This window comes from Nomascus leucogenys, chromosome 22a, assembly GCF_006542625.1.
Source record: "Nomascus leucogenys isolate Asia chromosome 22a, Asia_NLE_v1, whole genome shotgun sequence".
Classification (NCBI taxonomy): domain Eukaryota; kingdom Metazoa; phylum Chordata; class Mammalia; order Primates; family Hylobatidae; genus Nomascus; species Nomascus leucogenys.
The window spans coordinates 136,817,320-136,841,613 of NC_044402.1; the positions used below are offsets into that span (position 1 = coordinate 136,817,320).

At 46.9% G+C, this 24,294-nt stretch overlaps 1 protein-coding gene and 1 pseudogene across 6 annotated transcripts in view; both read right to left on the bottom strand.

The window, feature by feature from the left end:
* The window catches only part of IQCA1 (IQ motif containing with AAA domain 1), a 171,405-nt gene that overhangs the window by 62,533 nt on the left and 84,578 nt on the right, over positions 1 to 24,294 (bottom strand). For all 6 annotated transcript variants that reach the window (XM_030803119.1, XM_030803121.1, XM_030803118.1 and 3 more), the window contains 2 exons: positions 23,809 to 23,934; positions 6,866 to 6,941 (listed from right to left, as the gene is read on the bottom strand). In XM_030803119.1, coding sequence (XP_030658979.1) covers positions 6,866 to 6,941; positions 23,809 to 23,934 — 202 coding nt within the window. The remainder of the gene's footprint in view (positions 1 to 6,865; positions 6,942 to 23,808; positions 23,935 to 24,294) is intronic.
* On the bottom strand, positions 15,125 to 16,558 carry LOC100599530 (annotated as a pseudogene).

Sequence of the window (24,294 nt, forward strand, 5' to 3'; positions counted from 1 at the left end):
GCTTGTAAATACACTAAAAAAAGAAAAAAAACTGCTGATGTAAAAATATCGAGTTTTACTTTACTCAGTATTTTTTAAGTGTGATACAATAGTATTCTACTGTATTATAATAATCATGTAAAAACAATATGTTAATGCTGGGATTATACAATCATAGGTGACCTTTTTTGTAATGCTTTATCTTACTTTTTTTCTTCAAATGATTCACTAAAATATGAAAGATTTTGTTGCCTGTTGAACTCTCCAGGAATTATCCCTTGCCTCCTATTATAAAACAGACAACACTAAACACACAAGTACCCAGTATTTCTCCCTAATTTGACAGCTAAATTTCTGAATTACTTTTTGGATGTTTTTGAAATCACACATATTTAAAATTTCCCTTTTGCCTCCTCCTGGTGGTTAGGAGGGTGGACCTGGAGAAACATGACACTAGACAAAATAAGAATAATTTCCCATCACTAAAATAAATGGAAATAGAGCTCCTTTCTCAGAAGGGAGGTTCCAAATGTATGCTGTGGTGTGGAATAGCTGGATCCTTGATGTGGGACTTGGAAGAGGTCTCCTGTGGGAAGCCAAGACTTGTCATTTGGGGAAGGAGACGTCTTTCTGGAATCTATATCGAGAATGTAAAGGAAATTTGCTGGAATTTGTGAAGCTGACAACCGCTACCCAGTCTGGCCACTTCACTGGGAGCTGCCTTTAGGGCTGTGATGACCTTCAACCTGGGAAGGCAGCTGAGGACCCGGGGCACAGACAGAGGCTCCCAACCTTTGAGGGACAAGGGCTACCCCTTGTGAAGACAGCAGAGGCTGCAGGCCTCCAAAGCAGGTGGGGTGGTGAATGAATGAAGGAGGCTTCTCAGCATGGCCTCCCTGACAAGCATGGCATGACCCACTGACCGAGAAGGGAGAGGGTGGCGCTCTAACTCTACATTGGGAGGAAAGTCATAGTCACAGACAGAAGCACAAATCTGGCTGCTAGAGACCCAGAGCCATCAAACATGAAGACCCAGCAGAAGTTTCCCCAGAGAATCACATGGGAAGGAGGGGTTGAGTCTCTGAACAAACCACAGAGGACCAGGAACTGGCAAAAGGGAAAGGGGCAGAAACAAGGAAAGGGGCAGAAATAAGGTGCTGTGAGACCCAGGAAAAGCTAGACTCTCAGGGGAGGTGGGGAAAGACTGGGGAGATTCTGATGCAAACTCAGAACTGGGGAATAGGCAGGACAATTGTCCCGAGGGTTTTGGCCATCTGCCACCTGCCTGGAGCAGCACAGCTTGGTGCAAGGGCCACTGTTTGCGGCCAGGCAGAACCCCTGCCCTACAACCTACCAGCTGGTGACCTTAGTAGGGGACAGCCTTTGCAGAGACCATTCCCCTTTCTGAGAAATGAAAATAACCCCTTCCTCATGCCGATACAGTGATGGTAAATGGAATAAAATTTATAAAGTTATATGAATAAATTAATTTGTAATAAATATTTATATATAAATAAATATATGCAGTTCCAGTTTAGCCCCAAATAGTTGCTGCCATCCCCCAGGAAGCAGAGCATCTCAGAGGGTCTTAGCCTACCTCATTGACACTCTCTGCCCCTTGGGGGAGAGGATAATGCAGGACAGCAGCTACACCAGAAACAGCTATGCCCCAAAGCAGGTGAATGCCAGCAAAGAGGAATCAGGGCCCTAGGGTCAGTGCCTGTGCCTTTGGTGGTCAGAGTCAGGACCCTCAGGACAGGACACCTGCAGGAAGACAGGACATGGAAATGCAGCTCCAGTTTTCAAAAAGAGTGGGTTGGGCCGGGCGCAGTGGCTCATGCCTGTAATCCCAGCACTTTGGCAGGCCGAGGTGGGCAGATCATGAGGTCAGGAGTTTGAGACCAGCCTGACCAACATGGTGAAACCCTGTCTTTACTAAAAATACAAAAATTAGCCAGGTGTGGTGGCGTTCACCTGAAATCCCAGCTACTCAGGAGGCTGAGGCAGGAGAATTGCTTGAATCCAGGAGGCAGAGGTTGCAGTGAGCTGAGACTCCAGCCTGGGAGACAGAGCAAGACTCTGTCTCAAAAAGAAAAAAAAAAAAAGTAGTGGGTTGGGTTCACAAGCTGCAGATGCTGGTACCAGAGGTGAGCACAGCACTTTCTGGGCAGAAGGGGTTGTTTGCCACACACGGCAGAGGCAGGTCCACCTGACTTCCTGAACAGACTACAGCACGGATGGCTCAGCAGGTGTCTGAGTGGGGTGGGTGGTGGGGGTTCTAGCAGGACCCAGCAAGAGCTCTTGGCTAGCCTACCTCCTACCAGCAAACTGAAGGGCAGGGCTGTGTGTATTGCTGGCTGAGCACCGTCTCTGCCACAGAGATACAGAGGACCAGCCTGTGGTGACACAAGGTCAGTTGGGCAGGTTTTTGAAAATGATGCAAATTTCTTTTAGAATGGCTAACGTGGGCTTACAAACAGACAACAAATAAATCACAAAGCTGGTAAATTTTTCATAGGACCAATGCACTTAGGTGTCCTTCCCCAGACAGGGCAGTCTCATAAGAGGTGGCCCAGGGATTGGGGGCACAGCGCTGGGGGTGGGAAGGGGGCTCAGATGGGACTCTGAAGGTGACTGCAGAGATGAGGCCAAAGTTTAAGGGGTGTCGTCATTCACACGGGGCAGGTGGCCAGCCCAAAACAGGTGTGACAACAGGAGGGGAGAAGAGGTGAAAAAGGTTGATGGGCTGGAGTGGGCCTACAGGAGGCAGCTGGGAAGCCTGGGCTGAACTTCTCTCCTTACACATAATCCTTCCCAGTGAGAGCCAGCCCGAGAGCCAGCGTGCAGAAAATAAGCATTGCATACATTGTCTAAAGCATCCCATTGGTGGAAGAGATACTTCATGTCACTAATATGTGGAAGTTCATTCTTTGCCCTGCCCTCCCTTAGATTTTGTGGTTAGCTTGTAGGATGCATGTACTCCAAAGGCCAGAGAGTTTACGACTCCTGTATTTGAAGCGAATTGTTCTTTTCTAGTAAATTTTCTGACATGTACATAAGCGTAAACTGTGAAAAACTTCAAAATGTAGGAATAACACGTAGTGATAAAATATAGGAAAAGGAATCAATGCTTCCTTTTATGTGTTTAAAATTGTAAGCATTCTCCCTCGAAAATTCTAGAAAAGGTTTAAATGTGTCATAACGTGCTGTTTCTAATAACAATCCCCCTTGTAGGATTTCTAAATCTTCTGCAGTAGCAGCACCTACCTGTTACATCAGGGCATTTTAAACAAAACAGCTTTGTTAGTAACGGGAAGCTACTTCTTTTTCACTAGATTCACTAAAATCAGGAAATGTCGTATTTAATAATAAAAGGAAGGCAGAATCTTTAACAGAAGGGAAACCATGGCATGATTACTTATGTAGAAACAGTTGTACGATGGAACACATTCTCATTCTGGAGTTGCAACTATATTTAAAATAAAACACTGCAGAGCCGTTTTGCCCATTTCCCCTCTAGATCGTTTAAATGGATTGAGTTTTTCACTGAAACTTTGCTTTTCTCATGACACTTTTGCGCAGGGCACTTTTCAATCCCTTCAAGAATTTCATGGACATTTATAAATGCAGGAAGCTATTCATGGCCCTCAAAGGGCAACAACTGCCCCACTCTCTCCTACAGCGGAGAAAGAGCTTTTATCCTAAGAATGTGAAAAGCGAGGCCAAGGCAGTTTCACACGTGGGGGGGCAATGAAAGAGGGGTGGGGGGTTAATCTTAGTGATTAAAATGCTAATGTTTTATTTGAAGAGGAAAACCTTTGATTTTTAAGAAAAGAATTCTAAGAGGAAGACATTTAATTCCTTGAAGTTACTACCAAAGACCTGGCAGATAACAAGTCCAATGCCACAACATCCAACCAGGAAAATGACACTACAGGTTTGCTTCTAGGAGGGACGCTGCTTGCTTTTTCAGTCTTAATGGAAACAGATATTACACAAAAGGCGTAGACAGTTTTCAGAGCTTTTGGGCCGGTCAGCAGGTTGTGAGAGTTGGCTTCCCATGAGAGCATTAGATTTCTCCCAAATTAATTTTTGCTTGTATCAAAATGATACACATTGTTTTAAACAAAGTCAGAGTATTAAACAGATTATAATAAAAAACCCATCCCACTCTGTCTACCTGCCAATTACATTATCTAATGGCATTGTTTCCTATATTCATTTGTTCATTAAAAATACACAGGACAAATTCAGTTATTACATTTTGACTCTATTGAGCCGATTATAGGCCAGGCACTGCTCTCAGAGCAGGTGGAAAATGGAAGGCCCTGCCCTCAAGGACTTGGCATCGCACTGTGAGAAGCGTCTGTGAACACACGCTCACACCCAACTGGTAAGTACAGCGGGCAAGGGGTGGGCGCGGGCAGAGGGGTGGGCGCGGGCAGAGGGGGACTGTCATTCCACAAGGGCCCTCAAGGAAGGCCTCACTGGCACCGAGGCCCAAAGGGCAAGCATTCTGAGCCAGAGGAACAGAAAGCATGAGGGCTGGAGGTGCAGCATGCCCAGCCTGCTGGAGGAAGCGCAGCGGCCGCAGGGGCGTGTGTGGCGGTCTGGTTTTGTGGAAGCTCTTTCGGGTGGTTTCTGTGTTCTTTTCCTAGTGTCTATATAACATGCTCATATGCTACTTCTTGACTGATCCATTTCAGACATGAGCCCCTGACTTCCTGCCAGGGGACAGCAGGCTTCTGCTCTCTGGCTCCTTTCTTCTTGTGCCCTTGTTGTCTTTACACAGTTGTATCAGAAGAGAAGGGAGCCCTGCTTTCCACATCCCGGGGCACCTGCTGTCTGAGTGTGAGTGCAGGACAGCTTTCAGATGCCCAGGGCAGCCAAAACTCCCCTCTGCTAGTCCCTTCTTGGGACATCCTAGAGAATGAGCTCCACCAAAATGAGGGAGAGGCAAGAAGTCAGCAAAGGCCAAGGAAGGCTCAAGGATCGCAGCTGAGAGGGAAGGCTCCACAAAGGTGCTCTTCAGAAGAAAACAAATTGGTAAGTTACCTGGCGTGCTTGAAGGCGTGGGAGTTACCTTACAGATACATGCAGTACCAAGCCAGTGAGGGTGGCTGTAAAGGCCAAATGATGATGTGCAAAGCAGAGTCTTAGATGGGATTGTTGTTGCAGACACATACCTGATGCCCGTGGACCCTGGCCAGGCCCATGGCCCCACTGTGTGGATGACAGTAACTCCCAGCAGGACCCACTGGATGTTGTTACTGTCATCCGAACTTACAGAAACTACTCAGTTTATGCCACTGTCTCCATCCCATCCCACCACTGTAACCCCCAACATATAAGCTCGTTGTTGGCAGGTGTTAGCTTTATATCTCCGGGCTAGCACTGCACCTGACACCCTGGAGATGCTGAATGTTTGTTGAAGGAATATGCAAGTGAAAAGGGGTTTTTGATAGTGACTCCTCTGCACCGTTGAGGAGTTGATGGATTCTTGAGCTTGGATGACAGCGGGGCTTCTACCAGTACCTGCCCACACGAGGAGAGCAACATTTACCTCTCCCAGTTGTTGTGAAGATTAAATGAGATGGGCATGGAAAAACTCCAAGCCTTGCATGTCTTAGGTACTTAATAAATGTTAGTTTTCCCTTCTGACCTCCTTTCTTCCCAGTGAAAATGGATTGAGTTGCCAAATCCTGCCAATGTCATCGTGTCCCCCAGGGTTCCACTTTAGTTCGGTATCTCGTGCAGTGGGGTGCCCTTGCCACTAGTGGTATGTAAGAGAATTTTCAGTGACACACAGACATTTTTATCTTATATCACTAGTATATCAAACCTATGACCACATTCATATTGTTGCTTAGGATGAGGTGCAATTATTAAGGTGAAAGCCCGGAGTCAATTTAAAAATACATCTATTAAGTTAATAATATCCAGAGAAGACCAAGGTTGGGAAGGAGGACACGAATGACTGCCATTTGGAAAGATTCCACTTCACATCCAGATTGCATCTTTCAGAAACTTCCACACTAGCACTAATGACTGAGGTCACCTTGGCAGGTCACTGTGTTTGGATTTATCCTGAGGGCACAGTAGAACCACAAGAGTTGGGTAATAGTTCTAGGAAATTAAAATGCAAATATCTGAAAGACCAGTTCCTACACTTGCGGATCCAGCCAGATGACAGCTATGCTCATCAGGCTGAACAACTGACAGAAAAATTGTGTGTCAGAATTCAGGCACACGTCTTAGTCTAATAGGAGTAAGACATTTCACTATACATACAGTATTAATTTTCTTAATTTAAGCAATCTAAAAATATCTTTCTTCCCTGCCACTAGCAAGAAAACATCAGCTGAAGTCTTAGGGGTTCAAAAACAGGATGGAGGTCTTGACTATCTTCTCATCCTATATGCGTCTTGCCTTTTAACCAATTGTATGCTTCAGGCCACCAAAAGGAATTTTTTTTTTTTTTTGAGACAGAGTCTCGCTCTGTCGCCCAGGCTGGGGTGCAATGGCGCAATATCGGCTCACTGCAACCTCTGCCTCCAGCGTTCAAGCGATTCTTCTGCTTCAGCCTCCCGAGTAGCTGGGATTACAGGCTCCCGCTGTTATGCCCAGCTAATATTTGTATTTTTGAAGAGACGGGGTTTCACCATGTTGGCCAGGCTGGTCTTGAACTCCTGACCTCAGGTGATCTGCCCGCCTTGGCCTCCCAAAGTGCTGGGATTACAGGCACAAGCCACCTCGCCTGGCCAGGAAATTTAATATAGAGACAGGCAGAATGTCTCGGTTGTGAGTGGCATGCAGCAGCCTCCCGTGACAGGGTTCCCAGCACGTGCTGCTGTCTAGGTGACCATGCACGTTCTCCTAAACTGACCTCTGTATGCGTTACATCCTTCCTTCATCGCAGGAAGAAAAAGACTTGGTGACATTTTCCATTTTTCATCTTCTTCCTGTTCAAAGCAGAATATTTTCGTCAATCACAGGCAAGACTGGGCAGCAAAAGGTGCAGACGCTGTGATGACTGTGACCAGGGTTCATGCCGTGCAGGCCCAGTCCTGGTCCCCCTGGGCAGTGCCCCTCTGGCCTGTCTGAGTATGGAGTGCTGTGTCCACTGACCAGGCGTGGGTGGTCCAGGCTCACCGAAGCGTCCCCTGCTGATACCGGCTTTCCCTCTCAGTGGCCTCCCCTGGGGTACCCCATGCTCCAAGTTTGATCCTGTCTTCTTTTTTGATTAAAAAACTTTTTTCTTTTTTTGGAGATGGGGCTTAAGCGATCCTCCTGCCTCAGCCTCCCCAGTAGCTGGGACTGCAGGTGTGCACCACCACCCCTGGCTAATTTTTAAATTTTTCTGTAGAGGTGGGGTTTTGCCATGTTGCCCAGGCTGGTCTTGAACTCCTAAGCTCAGGCAATCTGTCCCCCTCAGCCTTCCACAGTGCTGGGATTATAGGCCTGAGCCACCACACCCAGCCTGGTCCTGTCTTCTCATGCTCTCACTCCTTCCTTGCTCTGAAGGCTGAGTTCCTAGCCTGAGTCCATCTGTCTCCCTCCTCCACGTTCCTGTAACCAGCCCTTGGAGCTACTCCCCGACCTTTGCTGAGCTGTGCTACTTGCCAGTTCTAGCACCAGGGCTGTTCCTTCCTCCTGCTACCTGCCCCATCCTTGAGCCTGGAGCTGCAGCCTGACTCTGGGGCCTTGCTTCCTTCCTGGAGCCAGGGTCTAGCTAGTCTCCCTACCCTGGGCCCCCCACAGCAGAGAGAGCCTGGTCACCATCCTTGGCTCCTGCTGCCGACTCTGTGCACCAAGATGGGAGATTGCGGAGCTACCCGCCGCCAGCCCAGGCCATAGCTCTGCTCTGAGCCCCAGCACAACACCCCCTCTGCCCCTCTGCCGCCAGGGTTCACCTGCGCCTAATAGTGACAGCTAGGCCCTGCAAACCCTCATGTGATGTTTCTCTGCAATAATGTTGACACTGCCAAATAGTCAGGTTTCCGATGACCACTATCATGGCTATTACTACCCTTAGAGAGGGCGAAAGGAACAACGCTGGCCTCCATTCTGTCCTCGGGTTCCCGAAGCAGGCTCAGTACTCTGTATGCAGTGGGAGGAGGGGCTGCAGTTGGGTGGCGTGGGCGTGCCTCCCCTGGGCTGCTTCCCGAGCACACCCTAACTCTGGCACCTGATGGGCCCTTCCGTTTCTGGGCTCCAGGGTTGGGCTCTGGGATGCGGTGGCCTGAACACGGTGCCTCCACAGTCCCTCGTGGTTGTGTAGTATCCATGCATCAGATCCAGAGGTATTTCTCCTCTCTCTCCCCACGGCCAAGCAATCACCAAACCCCACTCTTCTGCTGCGGAGGCTTTCCTGGGGTCTCCCTGCTTCTGCCTCCAGTCCCACTGCCCTGGCCCCTTGCTCCAAGGTTGGCTAACGCAGGGTCACTCTCTTCTCTCCTGCTAGAAGGGGTCTGCAGCAGACCTGGCCTCGCGACTTCCTTCCTTGGGAGCCCCACAGAGGCATCTGTCTTGGAGCTCCTGGGAGGCACTGTTCCCCACAGGACACAGTCCAAGCCCCTCAGCAGACCACACACAACCCCCACAGGTTTGGTCCCCCAGAAGTGCCCCCGCCCACCTCTGTGGTCTTTGCCCTTGCCACCTCCTGCCTCCGCCGTCACTGCAGAGATGCTGACAAGGCCACCCTCCCTGCACCTGCCATGCTCTTTCCCCTGCTGTCCTGTCCGCTTGGAAGGCCACCCTTGTCCTAGGCTTTCTGATGAATTCAGACTCTGAACAGACTTCCTGTCCTCCTGAAATCCTCTCTGATGGCCTTCCTGCCCTTGTTGCAGGACTGTCACTTCCTAAGAACAGCCCGCTTTTCCCACCAGACACAGCAGGCAGGAAGGACCCCGTCAGCCCTGGGGCCTGGCCACTTGGCCTGTGTGCGACATTTGCTGGATGAAACAAGAATAGGAAAAGTATAGGCTCAATCCACGGATAAATGGGTAAATACAATGTGGTATTTCCATACAATGAAATGTTGAACTCACCCACAGAAAGGAGCGAACACAGACACGGGGTACCGAGCGGAGGAAGCATGAAGACCTAGCCTGAGAGTGTGAAGCCAGACTCAAAAGGCCTCACAGTGTATGATCCCGTTTATATGAAAACACAAACTCAGGGGCAGAAAGCAGATCAGTGGTGGTCAGGGGGTAGGGGTGGGGCAGAGAGGGGGGAAGGGGAGGGACTGTTTAATGGGTACGGGGTCTCCTTGGGGTTGATGAAAATGTCTCCACTGCCACGCTACTTCACTGCATCCCTCATCGTGATTTTTGCCAGATCTGAGAATCCTTGACCAACAGAACCATCGTTTCTTTAAAGACTCACTTAAACTTATGTTCTTTAAAGAGGCACTCTCTATTGCTGAGGTGAAACCATAGTGGATACATTGGTTTCCTGATACACGTGAGAATACAACACAACCATCGGAATAAAAGAGACCGGGTGTGGAGCCATCGGACTCTCCCCAGTGCGTGCCCCAGATGGCTGGGAAAGCCAGGGTTTCCTCGAATCCTCCCCAGCCCCGGGCTGGCAGCGGCTCTCCCTCCCAAGACAATGCTGGGTTACACCCTGAGCAAAGACACACTTGGTTGCCTCCGTTACTTTCTGCGGCAACTGTAGCTCTGATCAAGTCACCTCCTGGCTCAAGTGTCCCCAGGGGCTTCCCACAGCCCCCTGAGACCACAGGTTACCAGCTCGCTCAGAGGCTACACCTCCTGCCCCTGCTGACTCTCATCTGTGGTCTGTCCCCCTGTGAATCTGCCATGTCTTTTTTCAGCTTTGCATTTCAGCTTTGCATTTTTCAGCTTTGCATTTTGCTTTGAGTCCACTGTGTCTTTCAGCTTTGCATTTGCTCAGGTCACCAGGAAACAGGGAAAAGGCATGAAACGGGATCACAAGAGCTTCCGGGGAGGCCCGGGGTGCTGGGGAGGGGACTCTCACTTCATGGGGAGGGGGAGGCATGGCAGGCTTGCCTGGAACCGCAGCCCATAAACCATGCAGGAGGAGCTGCAGCCAGCGGGGAACCAGGGAGAGACCCTGGACCCAGAAACACCAGGGGGCCCAAAGCCTATGACACAGCTCACCCACCTTCCAGAGCGCACACTAAATCAAAGCTCTCTGGTAAGAAAGTCCCACCTACGACACAAGGCTTGAGTTAGCTACGCCCCATTCCTGGCTCCCAAGAGACGCAGGCATTAGAGAAAAGCCTGCAAGAGCAGCAAGAAAAAGACTAGTAGTGGATAAAGCAAGGCCTGGGAGGAAAGAGGGAGAATTCATGAACGAAAGAGAAATTTACAATCACTTTAATTAGTACATTTATCCCCAGATATATTATTTATCATCTGTCTGTCTGTCTGTCTCCAGGTATCACTAAGGAGTCATACACCTTTATTACTTTTTCGTCAATGTTATTGTCTATTATTGCCATTTTTGTTTTGGATACTCAGATTGTTCTATGTTTGGTCTCTGGGAGCCCCTACACTGGTGAGGTTGTGCTCTTAGGGATGGATGAAGGGGAGGAAGAGGAGGAGGGTGAGGGGAGGGCTCCAGGGAAGGAGACTGAGGTGTGGCAAAAGGTTTCCAGCAGAAGGAACAGCATGTGTGAAGTCCAGATGGGGAGGCTGTGTCTCACAGGGATGGCTGAAGGAGGTTTGGCAGCCGTGGGGACCTCGTGGGGCTGGGCAGACAGACATGAGGCTGGAGTGGAAGGAGAGAGGCAGAGGAGAGAAGAGGGAGGAAAAGAGAGACAGGGCGACAGAGACGGAGAGACAGAGAAGAAGGACAGCCCTTGAAAGGACCAAGAGCTGTGCTTTTCAGGGAGCTTGGAGTTGGCTTACGAGCAGGGCAGCCACCCAGGAGCCTGGTGTGAAGGGATTGGCCCCTCGGGACATCACTCTGGCTGGAATGGGGGGTTGAGGGGTGGGGAGGAGGCTAGTTTGCATGCATACGTGATGTCCATCTGTTATAGCAGAATCATAATTTATGGCTTAAAAGTTTTGCTGGATGAATAGGTGTAACATGGTATTTAAAAAAAAGTATATTTCTTTAGTTGGTGTGGCTGAACTTCATTTTGTTTGCTTTTCTGTTCATTTCCTAACTTTGTGGCCTTATCTTGATTTTTACAAATGAAAGTGCATGAGCCTACCTGTTTACCTGTGAACCTTTCCTGATCAGCTACTAAGGGTGGGACTCACTAGGTACTAGAACTGCATGCGGCCTGCCTCTGAGATCCTTGAGTCCTCCTGCCTCCCAGATCCTCGCTCGCTGTGCCTCGGGGCCCCGACTGCACCACACCACAGCCCCTCTTCCCCCAATGCCTTTTCCTAGGTGGTTCCCGGGTCCAGGGCTTCCCTGTAACTGTCACACACACGTTTCCCCCAATAGAAACCAGGGGTCGCCTTCCCAGATCCCATCCCACCACCGTGGCTGGCCTTGCACACTCTGGCTCACTTCCTGAGGTGAGGAAGGCCAGCCATGACCCAAGTTCTGATGCTCTCTTCCTCTACACAGGGTGGGTGGCCCACTCCATTGTCAGACAACTCTTTTGACTCACCAATGGAGAGTTAAAAAAAAAAAAAAAAAAGACAGAAAAAAGAAAAAAAAATCCAATGCCCAGCTCTGCCCTAGACCAATTATGCTCAATTAAGTGAGAATCTTTTCCAAGGTGTGTGGACATTGGGAGTAATTTTTTCCTAAAACCACTCCAGACAGCTAGACTGAAGGCCACAGATTCATCGAAGCTGTCCTTCCATCAGCTGAGTCCCAGTTCCTGGAGCCTCAGGGAGTCTGTACCCTCTTCATGCCCTAAGTCTGCTCCAGATGAAGCCCTCCTGACTCCTGTCCCCATCGCTCAAAAGAGATTTCCAGATTGTTCGCCCTCCTGGCCATCTCCTGTGGACTGTTCTAGCTACCCAGGCTCCCAGTCAAGCAACGGTGCTGGTTTAATGGTCATGGTGAAGCCATGGCGGGTGACCTCCTTGGCCTTTGCGGCATGTGAAGGTGGCCTGCAGTGATGCTGCTGTCTGGGCATTCCCAGCACACCATGAGTATGGAGTTAACAAAGTCCTACCTTTTTAATGCATATACCATGTAGACAGACTTTTCCTGCCTTGAAATTATACTAATGGTTTTTAAGTGTTTATTCCTAATGACTTGACCGGCTCAGGCTGCTACAAGAAAATATTATACACTAAGTGCCTTATAAACAAAAGAAATGTATTTTTCACAGTTCTGGAAACTGGCAAGTCCTAGATCAAGGTGCAGATTCTGTGTCTGGTGGGGGCTGCTCTCTGCTTCAGAGACTGCGCCTTCTAGCCGTGTCTTTACTCCGCAGAAGGGGCAAGGGAGCTCTCTGGGGTCTCTTTCACAAAGGCACTAATCTCAATCACAAGGGCTCTGCCCTCAGGACCTAATCACCCTCAGAGGCCCCACCTCCCAACACCATCACATTGGTGATTAGCTTTCAGTGTATTAATTTTTTGTTAGGTGGGGGAACACAAAAATTCAGACCATGGCACCCAACAAATGTAAATTTCTTACATTTGGCCCGCCTAAGTGACTTCATACTTCTGGAGGGGAGTGTTTATTCATGCCTCCACCATTTTCCATCTCCATTGCTTTCCACGCTTGCTGGCTGAACACATAATGAACAGATGGGAGGAGAAGTGTGTTCTCACCTGCAGACCGACCTCAGAGTTGAGTCACTGTAGATCTGCCTTCTCTGCTTGGCCACACCAGCATGCCATGATCTGTGGTTTGTCGCATCCAACTTTCTTCCCTTTTTTGCAAACTGAGCCATTTCCATGGCTCCAGTTTTCTGGGCCTTGCTTTCTCTGGGGCTCCTCAACTATCACAGTTAGTAGCACTGAGACTTGACTTGCCCGGTCTCTGGGTACTGCTAAGACGTTCAACTGCACAGAAAGCTTCCTTTAGAGCAGACAGTTGCTTTGTCATTGGCTTCTCACTTTCTCTTCATGGCCCAATCAGTTATAAATCACTCAGGACAAAGCAGTTGTTAAGCGAAAATAAACTTCTGGAGGCCTCTCGATTTGATTTAGATGATAGAAGTCCTCCCTTCTCCAAGGAGGATACATTCCAAGACACTAGCGCACACCTGAAGCCTCGGATCGTACCAAACACTACATACACTATACTTTTTCCTATATTGAAACAGACAGATAGTGTATACAGCATGAACATGCTGGACAAAGGGATGATTCACGTCCATGGTGGGATGGGACAGGATGGTGTAAGACTTCATTAACACTGTGAAGAATGGTGCACAATTCAAAACTCAGGAATTTTCCATTTAATACTTATGGGTCACACTTGACTGTGGGTAACTGGAACTGCGAAAAGTGAAACTGAGGATAAGGGGGGACTAGTGCATATTTTAAAAGCTGGTTTACGGAAACTGACCATTTTTTGTAAGTTTCCGGCTACTGTGTGAACTTTGTCCCTTACACAACGCAGATAAATCCTGCATGGAGAACGTTTCTAAAGGTTCTTACTGAGAGTCAGTGGGACATACTGAGAGATGCAGAGATGCAAATGCAAATGTTTCCAGAAGAGGCTTTGTTATCAAATATCTTATCCTCTGTATTTGTCTTTGTGAAATTAGGAGGGCAGTCAGAGATAAACCGTGCGCCTTCTTCTTGCCCTCCCCAAATGTTAACTACTGCTATAATTTCCTGCCTGGCTTAAAGAGCGATTCAAATGCATGGAGGTTTTGTTGAAAATTTTCTATTGGCAAATATGTGCATCTGAAGTAGGTTGTTGAGGGATGGCTAACATCTCACACTGGTAGGGCTGTGGAAAAATTCAAATAGGGCTGCAACTGTTAGATTTTTTGAAACGAGGATATACATTTTGGCATATATCTGTTAACATACAAGTTCAAATGTCAAAGGGATCACTCAGTGGCTTTCAGATTACCTGCTCCTCCCCTCTGGGTCCATATCCTGGGGTCGGGGAGAGGTCGACCAGCGATTTTGAAGAGGCTGGCGATTTCCTGCTGGTCTGAGAGTGAAATAATAATCCCCTTCCCTAGATTCAGAAGTGAAAACCAACCCAGAAACTATAATGGCTGAACACTATATTTAAAAATTAATATGCACCAAACAATGTGATAGCTTATGCAACTAAACTTGAAAAACACATCAAGCATCTCCACTATTTTTTTTTTTTTTTTGAGATGGAGCTTCACTCTGTCACCCAGGCTGGAGTGCGGTAGCGCGATCTTGGCTCACTGCAAGCTCTGCCTCCCGGGTTCATGCCATTCTCCTCCCTCAGCCTCCCGAGTAGCTGGGACTACAGGCGCCTGCCACCACACCCGGCTAATTTTTTGTATATTTAGTAGAGATGGGGTTTCACCATGTTGGCCAGGATGGTCTCGATCTCTTGACCTCGTGATCCACCTGCCTCGGCCTCCCAAAGTGCTGGGATTACAGGCGTGAGCCACTGCGCCCGGCCGCATCTCCACTGTTTTTGAGCTTGCATTTAGCTCGTTGTTTTACTTTTCTGCTCATGCATTTCCATCAGCACTAGGGAATCAACGTTCCTCATGGCTTTGAGGGCTGCAGGGTGCTACTCTTTCCCCCACAAAAGAAATACAAGAGACAGGAGAGAATCTACAGTGGGAAGTCTAAAAACGTATAGCTGTGCCCTGAATACATTTGTCACAAGTTTCTTTGATGGTATCTGGGTTAATTTTTGTCAGAAAGAGCTTCTTGGTTATGAGTATGGTAGTAAGAAATAAACCACATTTCTCACATGGGCCATGCAAACTGCCAGCTGGTTACTGGCTCTCCAGCTCTCCAGTCCTCAGTCTTGGGCTGGAGTCTACACCACGGGCCCTCAGCTCTCTGGCCTTTGAACTCTACCACCAGCTCTCCTGGGGCCCCCTCTTGCAGATGGCAGATGGTGGGACTTCTCAGCTCCCTAACCGAAGGAACCAATATCTTATAATGAATGAATCTTTCTCTATTTAAATATAAAAGGACACAGAGGATATACACACACACACACACACACACACACAGGCCACATATATTGTTTTATACATTGCTCTCCTATTGGTTTTGTTTCTCTGGAGTGCCCTGACTACACTTTCTTCTCAAGCCTTCTCCTCACCTCTGCTGCATCATTTCCGCTCTGTGATCCTCTCTCCCTTTAAAGAACCTCCTGACTGCCTCCATCATAGCCTTAGTTTTCACTCCTCATTTTTTTTTCAGTGGAAAATAACTTTTATTGAGACCCCGCCAGCTGCAAAATCTGTTCCTGGCATTACGCTCCGTCTTCTATTGCAATTTGGTCTTTCTTGAGTGGTTTCATGAATACTTTCCATGAATACTTTCTTCTCTTCCATGGTCTGGGAGCAGCCATGGCCAAACTTGGCAGTGGTGTCAATGAACCTAAGGTCAGTCTTCTCCAGAGCCCGCCGTTTGGTCTCAGCCAGCAAAGACTTGTGGAGGGTGAGCCCTCACTTCTTGGTTCCCATCACACATTCCTTCAGCATGACAAAGCCACTGGTCACTTCACCATATGGGACAAAGCCACCCAGAGAGTTGATGCTCTTGTCAGGCAGGTCATGGTCAGTGGAGGCATTGTTCTTGATCAGTTTGTCGTCCTTGATAAGATAGTCCTGGCCGATCTTAAGAGATCAATCTTCTTGTTGATCTCAGTGCGGTGATGGTAGCCTTTCTGCCCAGCACGTGCCACAGAGAAGGCCACACAGGTGGGATGCCATGCCCCAATTCAGGCCACCTTGAGCAAGCCTCAGTGGGTCTTGCAAGGTAGCTTCTTGGTGTGTCAATGACTTGTGACCCCTTTGTAGTCTTTGCCCTTGGTCACCTTGAAGACGTCAATCATCTCATCCTGCCCAAACACTTGGTTCACAGGTATGGGCTGCTCTAGCCTCTCCTGGCCCCAGTCCAGCTTCTTGGCCATGGTGCCTCTGTTCACCTGGATCTCCATCAGCGGGGCCTTCTTCTGACGTGGAGGAAGCAGGTGCATGTGGGTGTGGCAGTGACGTGGATGACTTGGCAGTGCTTCTTCATGCTCCTGAAGTCCTGCTCCAGCTGCTTCTTGCCATCCTTATTCTGCCATTTCTTGCGGTAATTGGTAAAGGCCTTCTTCTTAGATTTATGCCAGTTGTTAGAGAAGTGCATTTTGCACTCATCACTGATGTGCTTAGCGAAGATGGTCTTGAAGGTCTGGAGGCCTTGAGGCTTGAGGGGTTTCCACGTAGCCCACGATGCCCACAGCCGCCATGGCGGTGTCTCCACAATGGTCACAGCCTCTACCACCTCCTTCTTGTTCACGTTGGATCCTAGCCTGTTGACTTCTTGCACGATGTGGGTCATGCCAACCTTGTATCCCAGGAAGGCTGCGAGGTGGACCGGCTTGGAAGGGTCATCCTTAGGGCAGCTCTTCACCTTCCCACGATGCGTACTCTGCACTTCCGAGGCAGGAAGCTGAGGGACCCATGTCTGGGAGTGGAGAACTTCTTGTGAGCCATCACTCCATCACATCTTGCTGGTAAAGCCTAATTTTTTTTTTCTTTTTTTGAGACAGTCTCCCGCTGTTGCCCAGGCTAGAGTGCAGTGGTGCAATCATAGCTCACTGCAGCCTTCCTCCCAGGCTCAGGAGATCCTCCTGCTTCAGCTGCCTGAGTAGCTGGGACCACAGGCACACACCATCATGCCTGGCTAATTTTATAAAAATTGTTTGTAGGGATGGGGGTTTCCCTATGTTGCCCAGGCTGGTCTCGAACTTCTGGATTCAAGTGATCTGTCCGTCATGGCCTCCCAAAGTGCTGGATTATAGGCATGAGCCACTGCGCCCAGCCAGTTCTCACTTCTCATGGCAGAGGGACTCAGGAGGCAGAAAGAAAACCTTCCTTTTATCCTTCCAGAAATTCCCAGTTGGAAGACTATATAGGAAGTTCATGGTGCTGGATTTCTTCCTGCCTTCCATGCTGTTCTCATCCCGCAGTTGGTTTTAGCTCTTCCTCCTGCCTCAATATGTGGCTGTAATCCAGATTCTCCAGCCTCCATTCACACGAATTTTCCTACACCTCATCCGTGCCCCACCTTCAACTAGAGTTTTCCTGTGCAGGGCTATGTCCTGATCCACACCACTAGTCTTTATCTCTCCTGAGTTTGTCCTGAACTTCCAGCTGTTGAACCACAGATAATGGTTTGACTCAATAGCTCTAAAGCCAGCCCTGGTCCATCTGTTCTCAATCTTCCCTCTGTTCCACTCAAGACACCTGGAGTTCACTTCAATTCCTTGGTCTCCTCCTGTTTCTTCCACACCCTGTCAGCCAGGCAAGTCATCCTTTGTGGTATCTCTTGCATCCTTCGCGATGTCTCTTGCATCTATTTCATCTTTTTATATCCAGTACTTTCACCCAAGGGCAGATCTTCATCTGAGCATTTATTCATCTCTTAAAAAATAATTACTGCATAGCTCTTGAGTTCCAAGAGCTGTCAGAGATGCCGATCAGAGTTTGGGGTCACTCTAGCTGCTGCAGGGGAACAGGCTGTAGAATGGCAGGAGAGGAGGTGGGGGCATTGGCTGGGAGGCTGGTGCAGTTGCAGCTGTGAGAGGCAATGATGCCTCTTGGTCAGGTGGTTGCCGTGGAGATGGGGAGATGTGGGCAGACTTGGGCTATGAGCGTAGGCTCCTGAAAGAGTCTCCTGCCATTCCATATCCCCCATGAAGCCTCCCCTGCCACTCTGGTGCCTAAGATCATCACTCTCCTTTGAGTCTGCAGTGCCTCCATTGGCCCTTTGCCTGTGTAACCAAATATATCCTTTCTCTAAGCAGTGATTTTTGAGCTTTTTATAAAAGGGACCTCTTGAAAACATGAAGAAAGCCCACACACCTTTTCCCCAGAGAATGTTCCTTCCCATGCAAAGTTTACATACAACTTCAGGGTGTTAAACCATGGGGCCCCTGTTCCCTGGGCTAAGGACTCTATTATCTCTGTCAACCACAAGCCAACCTCTCACTTCTTTCCATCTTCTTCTCTTATTGTATTTCAGTGGACACAGAAGATGCTCCAGACATACATTTCCTTGATGGCACCCTCATTCCTGATAACTTCCTTTGGAAATGCATGACATTCACTTGTGCATTTTTGTAAAGTCATGCAAAATTTGGTTTGAAATGTTCTAAAATAACCTAAGAATGTGGTTGGCTTAATGGTTCAATTTGGAGCACCTCTTTGGGCCAAGGGATTGGAGAAGAGGAGCTGTGGTCAGAGTTAGGTCTGCTGGCACTGCAGATAAACAAATGCGTTCAATGTGAATTGTGCTGTATAAAGGTCCAAGGGTCTTTCCAGAAGAATTTAGCACTAAGTTAAATCATTTTGAGGCTGGAGTGAATTTAGAGAAGACTCATTAATGTTCATGTGATCATGTTATGACAGGTCAATACAACTTTAAATCGTTCCAAATGGTCCAACATGTGGCTTGAAACATAACAGAGGAAACAGTTGTAAGGATGATTGCATAGTGCTCTATTACTGTGACTTTTGTTTCTAAAGCCAATGTGAGGTCCACACAACTGTGAGACAAAGGCGATTACTTTGGTATTGAAAGCACCTTTGCAGGACTGCTATCAGTTAGCAGAAAATGTCCTCCTGGCACTAGCATTGTCTTCTGTTCAAGTGCTTTCCACAGAGCATTCCTTAACTGCAGTCCACAACAATTTTGGATTTAAAACTGAGAACTCAAAAGAAAGACTATTTTGTTTTGAGAGTTCTGTATATATTCTAGGTGCTAATCCTTTTCAGATAGATAGTTTGCAAATATTTTCTCCCATCTATAGCTTTTTTTTTCATCCTCTTCACAGGGTCTTTCACAGAGCAACAGTTTCTGATTTTGATGAGGCCCAATTTATAAATTTTTCCTTTTATGGATCCTGCTTTTGGTGTCCAGTCTAAGACCTCTCTGCCTAGCTCTAGATTCTGAGGATGTTTTTCCTATGTTTTAATCTCAAAGCTTCATAGTTTTATGTTTAAGTCCACGACCCATTTAGAATTAATACTTGTGTAAGGTGTGAAGTTTAACTAGAGATTCATTTTCTTGCCTATGAATGAGAGACTAATTTTTAGAACCTCATATTTGAATGTATTTATTGCGCTTTTTTTGTTTTTAGTACAGATGGGGTCTTGCTGTGTTGCCCAGGCTGGGTGCCAACTTCTGGCCGCAAGTGATCCTCCTGACCAAGCTTCCCAAAGTGCTGGGATTACAGGTGCGAGCCACTGGGCAGGACTACTGTGCTTTTGTGTTTTCTCTTCCACTAGCCCTGAGCTGAAGACGAACATCCCAGACTGCTCTATTTTCTTCTGTCTTTCAGCATCTCAGTATGGAGGGGCTCTAGATGGATCCAAATAAGGAATTGCAAACGTTCATATTTTAAACATTAAACTGTTTCACCAAGTTTCTTGATGAAAAGATCAAATGCAGGCAAGATTATTAATCACAAGATATTTTACTCTAAAATGGTCTTGTGTACAATTACAGAGACCCACCATGACAATCCTGCTTTTTCTCACTCCGCTAGCCCTGCAATAAATTGGAAATTCACACAGAAACACTGATTCATTGTGAAATTCAACTGAAACATTCAGCAGTTCTCCTGACTTTTTTTGCACTTATAATAGATTTTTTTCATATTTATGTTAATTTGTAACAATCTCATGGACTTGTAAAGCTTTTAGCTCTCTACCTGTGTGACATTTAGAAAATAACCTATTTTCCATTTAAAGAGGTTAGTTGAAATTTTCAGATAATCCTATCTGAATATTTCAATTAACATATTAATATTTCAATTAAAACAGGAGGTCTTTTCAAGTTTTCTGATTATGCATATAGAACTGGCAATTGATATGTGGTCTTATCAAAATAGTGAAAGAACAATCATGCAGCTGGGCCCTGTGAGGGCTGGGATAAGCCAGCATCCAGACAAGTTAGACACAACTATTTTCCTCTCTCTTCTCCCTTGCCCTCTAACCACGAGGAATTATAGTGCCTTTTGCTATAGGTCAAAATGTCAATTCTCACAAAAGGATTTGAATAACTGGTCTCAGGAATGGTTTGAGGTACTCTAGGGTTGATACCGGAGTAAGACTTTTAAAAGTCTTTGGAAAGGGTAATCTGATCTCTAAGAAGTGTAGCAGCATAACTTAAATATATCAATTTTTATTAGAGATGACCATTTCTTCTTTTAATAATCACATTGTCACTCTGCAGATCTGCATTTTTCATGAAAAATTTCATTTCTGATTCTGAAGGCATTTCCCCTTCATTTGCAAGCATTTCATAAATGCTGATGTTCTCAAACTTTGCTTTTTGTTCAAAACTGTTCATCATTAAGTGACTCTTTAATAGCTAGTTAATCAAATACTTTCACCCAACAAAGACCAGATTGTGTAGCTGGTAATTTCAGATTTACACGGAACAAGCTTCACTAACAGCGAATTTTTAATTTGCAAGTATAAAACTCCCTCGTGCATATTTAGAGGAAGAGATTCTTAGAATAAAATTGGAATGCTTCCAATTCTCTTTATTCTTAGGCACTTCTTCAAAATTATCTTGCAGAGTAAGAGTATGATTCTTAAAATTAACTATTCAGGGGGCTTTTATTTTTTTCCAGAACAAGCTAGAACTTCTGGGGTACAGGCAGAACAATAGGGCCCTAGGTGGTCTCCCAGATCGGGTTCCCTGGAAACACTCAGATGGAGATGGATGTAGGTGGTCTACTGGGAACACCACCCAGAAGGCAGAGAGGGAGGGAAGCAGCTCTGGGCAGAGGGAGAAGCTAAGTTGTGATGCAATTGCAAGAGAACTATCAGCTAATCCCAAAGAGAGCAACAGAAGCTGGGAGAACTCTTGGAGTTGTTCAGGCAAGGTGAGGGGGCTGGGTTTTGGTACTATCACGTGACTATCCTTAGCTGCAGGCTGCCCCAGAAGGGGTGTAACCTTGCTTGCAGTGGCTTCCTTAGACTGGAGCAATTCCTGGGGTGGGATTTAGCTGTGAGTGTCAGCACTGTCATGTGGGGAGCCAGGTGCTTGAGTGCCTTGGTCCTGAAAGGGGTATCCAAGGGGCCCAACTCAGCATCTACTGCCAGTGAATTGGGTTGTGCCCCAAATGAGCAGTAAGGGGTCTCTTCTTTTGTTCATTCAGTGAACATCAGTGGAACGTGGTTAAAGAAAGGGAGGAAGACAAATGGAGGCAGACGGAAGATCCACTGCGGGTCACAATGCAGGAGCCGAGCATGTGAAAGGAACGACTGCCTTCAGTCAGCCAGTCGCAGTCATGCCCAGGGCTTTGAACACAATGTTGGCTTCTATTTATTTATTTACTTTTTTATTTATATAAATATATATAATTTTGTGACAGAGTCTTATTCTATCTCTCAGGCTGGAGTGCAGTGGCACATTATTGGCTCACTGCAACCTCCGCCTCCCAGGTTCAAGCAATTCTCCTGCCTCAGCCTCCTGAGTAGCTGGGATTACAGGCGCCTGCCACCATGCCTGGCTAATTTTTGTATTTTTGTAGAGATGGGGTTTCACCATGTTGGTCAGGCTGGTCTTGAACTCCTGACCTCAGGTGATCCGCCCGCCTTGGCCTCCCAAAGTGCTGGGATTACAGGTATGTATTTTCAGTAGAGATGGGGTTTCATCATGTTGGCCAGGCTAGTCTCGAACTCCTGACCTCAGGTGATCCGCCTGCCTTGGCCTCCCAAAGTGCTGGGATTACAGGCGTGAGCCACCATGCCCGGCCAAAATGTTGGCTTTGGTTACTACTGCCTACATCGTGCCAGATTTGGGTGATGTGATTTTATGTTTACTATTACCCTTTCTCCCTTGCTCAGAACTTCTAACTCAAGTAGCTCGTCCTACTTGACTGCATAGGCTATCCCTTTTCTCTCTCACTGTGACCTGGCACCAGGGTTCCCAGACACAGTCTGCCAGACCCTCGGAGCCGCTCCTCCCACACAGAAGTTCGCGAGTCTGTGTGCTGGTCAGAACCATCCTTGTAACATGAGGAGCATGACTGGCTGTCTGAGCTGGAGCTGGGTCACTGCCTCTCAACAGTCACAGTGGATCATAACCTCTACAATCCACTCTGGAGAGCTGATGCAGACTGGAGTCACAGCAGGATCGTGATCTTTTTTTTTTTTTTAATATTACTTTAAGTTCTGGGATACATGTGCAGAACGTACAGGTTTGTTACATAGGTATACATGTGCCATGGTGGTTTACTGCACCTATCAACCCGTCATCTAGGTTTTAAGCCCCAAATGCATTAGGTATGTGTCCTAATGCTCTCTCTCCCCTTGCCTCCCATCTCCCAACAGGCCCCTGTGTGTGATGTTCCCCTCCCTGTGCCCATGTGTTCTCATTGTTCAACTCCCACTTATGAGTGCGAACATGCGGTGTTTGGTTTTCTGTTCCTGTGTTAGTTTGCTGAGGATGATAGTTTTCAGCTTCATTCATGTACCTGCAAAGGACATGAACTCATCATTTTTTATGGCCGCATAGTATTCCATGGTGTATATGTGCCACATTTTCTTTATCCAGTCTATCATTGATGGGCATTTGGGTTGGTTCCAAGTCTTTGCTATTGTAAATAGTGCTGCAATAAACATACGTGTGTATGTGTCTTTATAGAATGATTTATAATCCTTTGGGTATATACCCAGTAACGGGATTGCTGGGTCAAATGGTATTTCTGGTTCTAGGTCCTTGAGGAATCGCCACACTGTCTTCCACAATGGTTGAACTAATTTACACTCTCACCAACAGTGTAAAAGCGTTCCTATTTCTCCACAGCCTTGCCAGCATCTGTTGTTTCCAGACTTTTTAATAATCACCATTCTAATTGGCATGAGATAGTATCTCATTGTGGTTTTGATTTACATTTCTCTAATGACCAGTGATAATGAGCTTCTTTTCATATGTCTGTTGGCTGCATAAATGTCTTTAAGGATCCACTCTTCAGAGCTGATTCCGACTGGATTTTGGTCAGCCATGAAGTGGTATCTGACTGCAACACACTCTACTTCAAACATAGTCATGTTTTAGGATGAGGCCATCTTCAAGTCTGAGATCCGTTTCCCATAGAAAGAGTTTATGCTGAAAGCACATGGGCCCTAAGAGTGCACTTCTCCCGCAGGCTTCACCATGAAGACTCCCCCAGTGATTGGCAAGTTCATCCCACCTCTGCTTCCAACCCCCCTACGCGAGGGAAGGACAGGCCCAATGTGACACTGTGTGAACTCTGATTTCCTTTGGTAACAAATACTTCTGTTAAAATATATACAGATGTCAGTGCTAGATGATAAATTTGAATGAACACATTTTGGTTAAATTAGTATGATTATTTTGACTTTCCAGTGTTTACTTGGTTTGTTAAGCATTTTTACTTCTCTCTACCATTGAGAAAAGACAAGTGGGATAATTTATTTTGAGGAAGGAAAACTCAAAGCTATCACATATGTGAAAAAACATGTGAGGTATCTGAGTTGTTGAAACGACGATTGATCCTAATTGATACTTATAAGTTATAGCAAATGTGGCAATGGATTGCTGATCAATATTTAAAAACTGAAAACCTGTTGCTAGATAACATGGTTTCTCTAGGAAACAAACGGCTGCACTCCCAACAGATTTGTAAATATTGACTCAAAGCAAAGAAGTCAATAAAAAGAAAATGAAATCAAATTTCTAAAATTTCATACAAATATTTTACCTTATTTTTCTCCTTTGTTCCTTTCTTTTGTTTTTTGGCTTTCTTGGGTTGTTTTTCCTTTTTCTTCTTTTTCTTCTTTTCGTTTTTTTCTTCTTCCTCTTGGTTTGCAATGATATCCTCAATAACCTAGTGAAAACCAAAATAATCATACCATTTTCATAGATCCCTATCAAGAGGAGGACTGTTTTCCCTGTCTGAAAGGAAGTTTTTGTGCTGGTCAGTATCACCTCTCTGCCTGGCCCTGGACCCTGCAGGCTGACCCCTTCTGGGGCATGGTGGGGCTCCTGCCTACCATCTACCCTTAGCTGGATTCATGAATAGGGGACAGCAGCCTCAGTGTAGTTGGAGAGTCTCGACATTTCTGAGCCCAGTTCCTTCCCTAATTCCACCCGTTCCAGCTCTTGAAGGTTCTACAAACTCTAGGGGAGGTCATAGCTTCCTCAACGTCTTAGCAACAGCTGGATGTGCCAGCCCTGCCCACAGCTC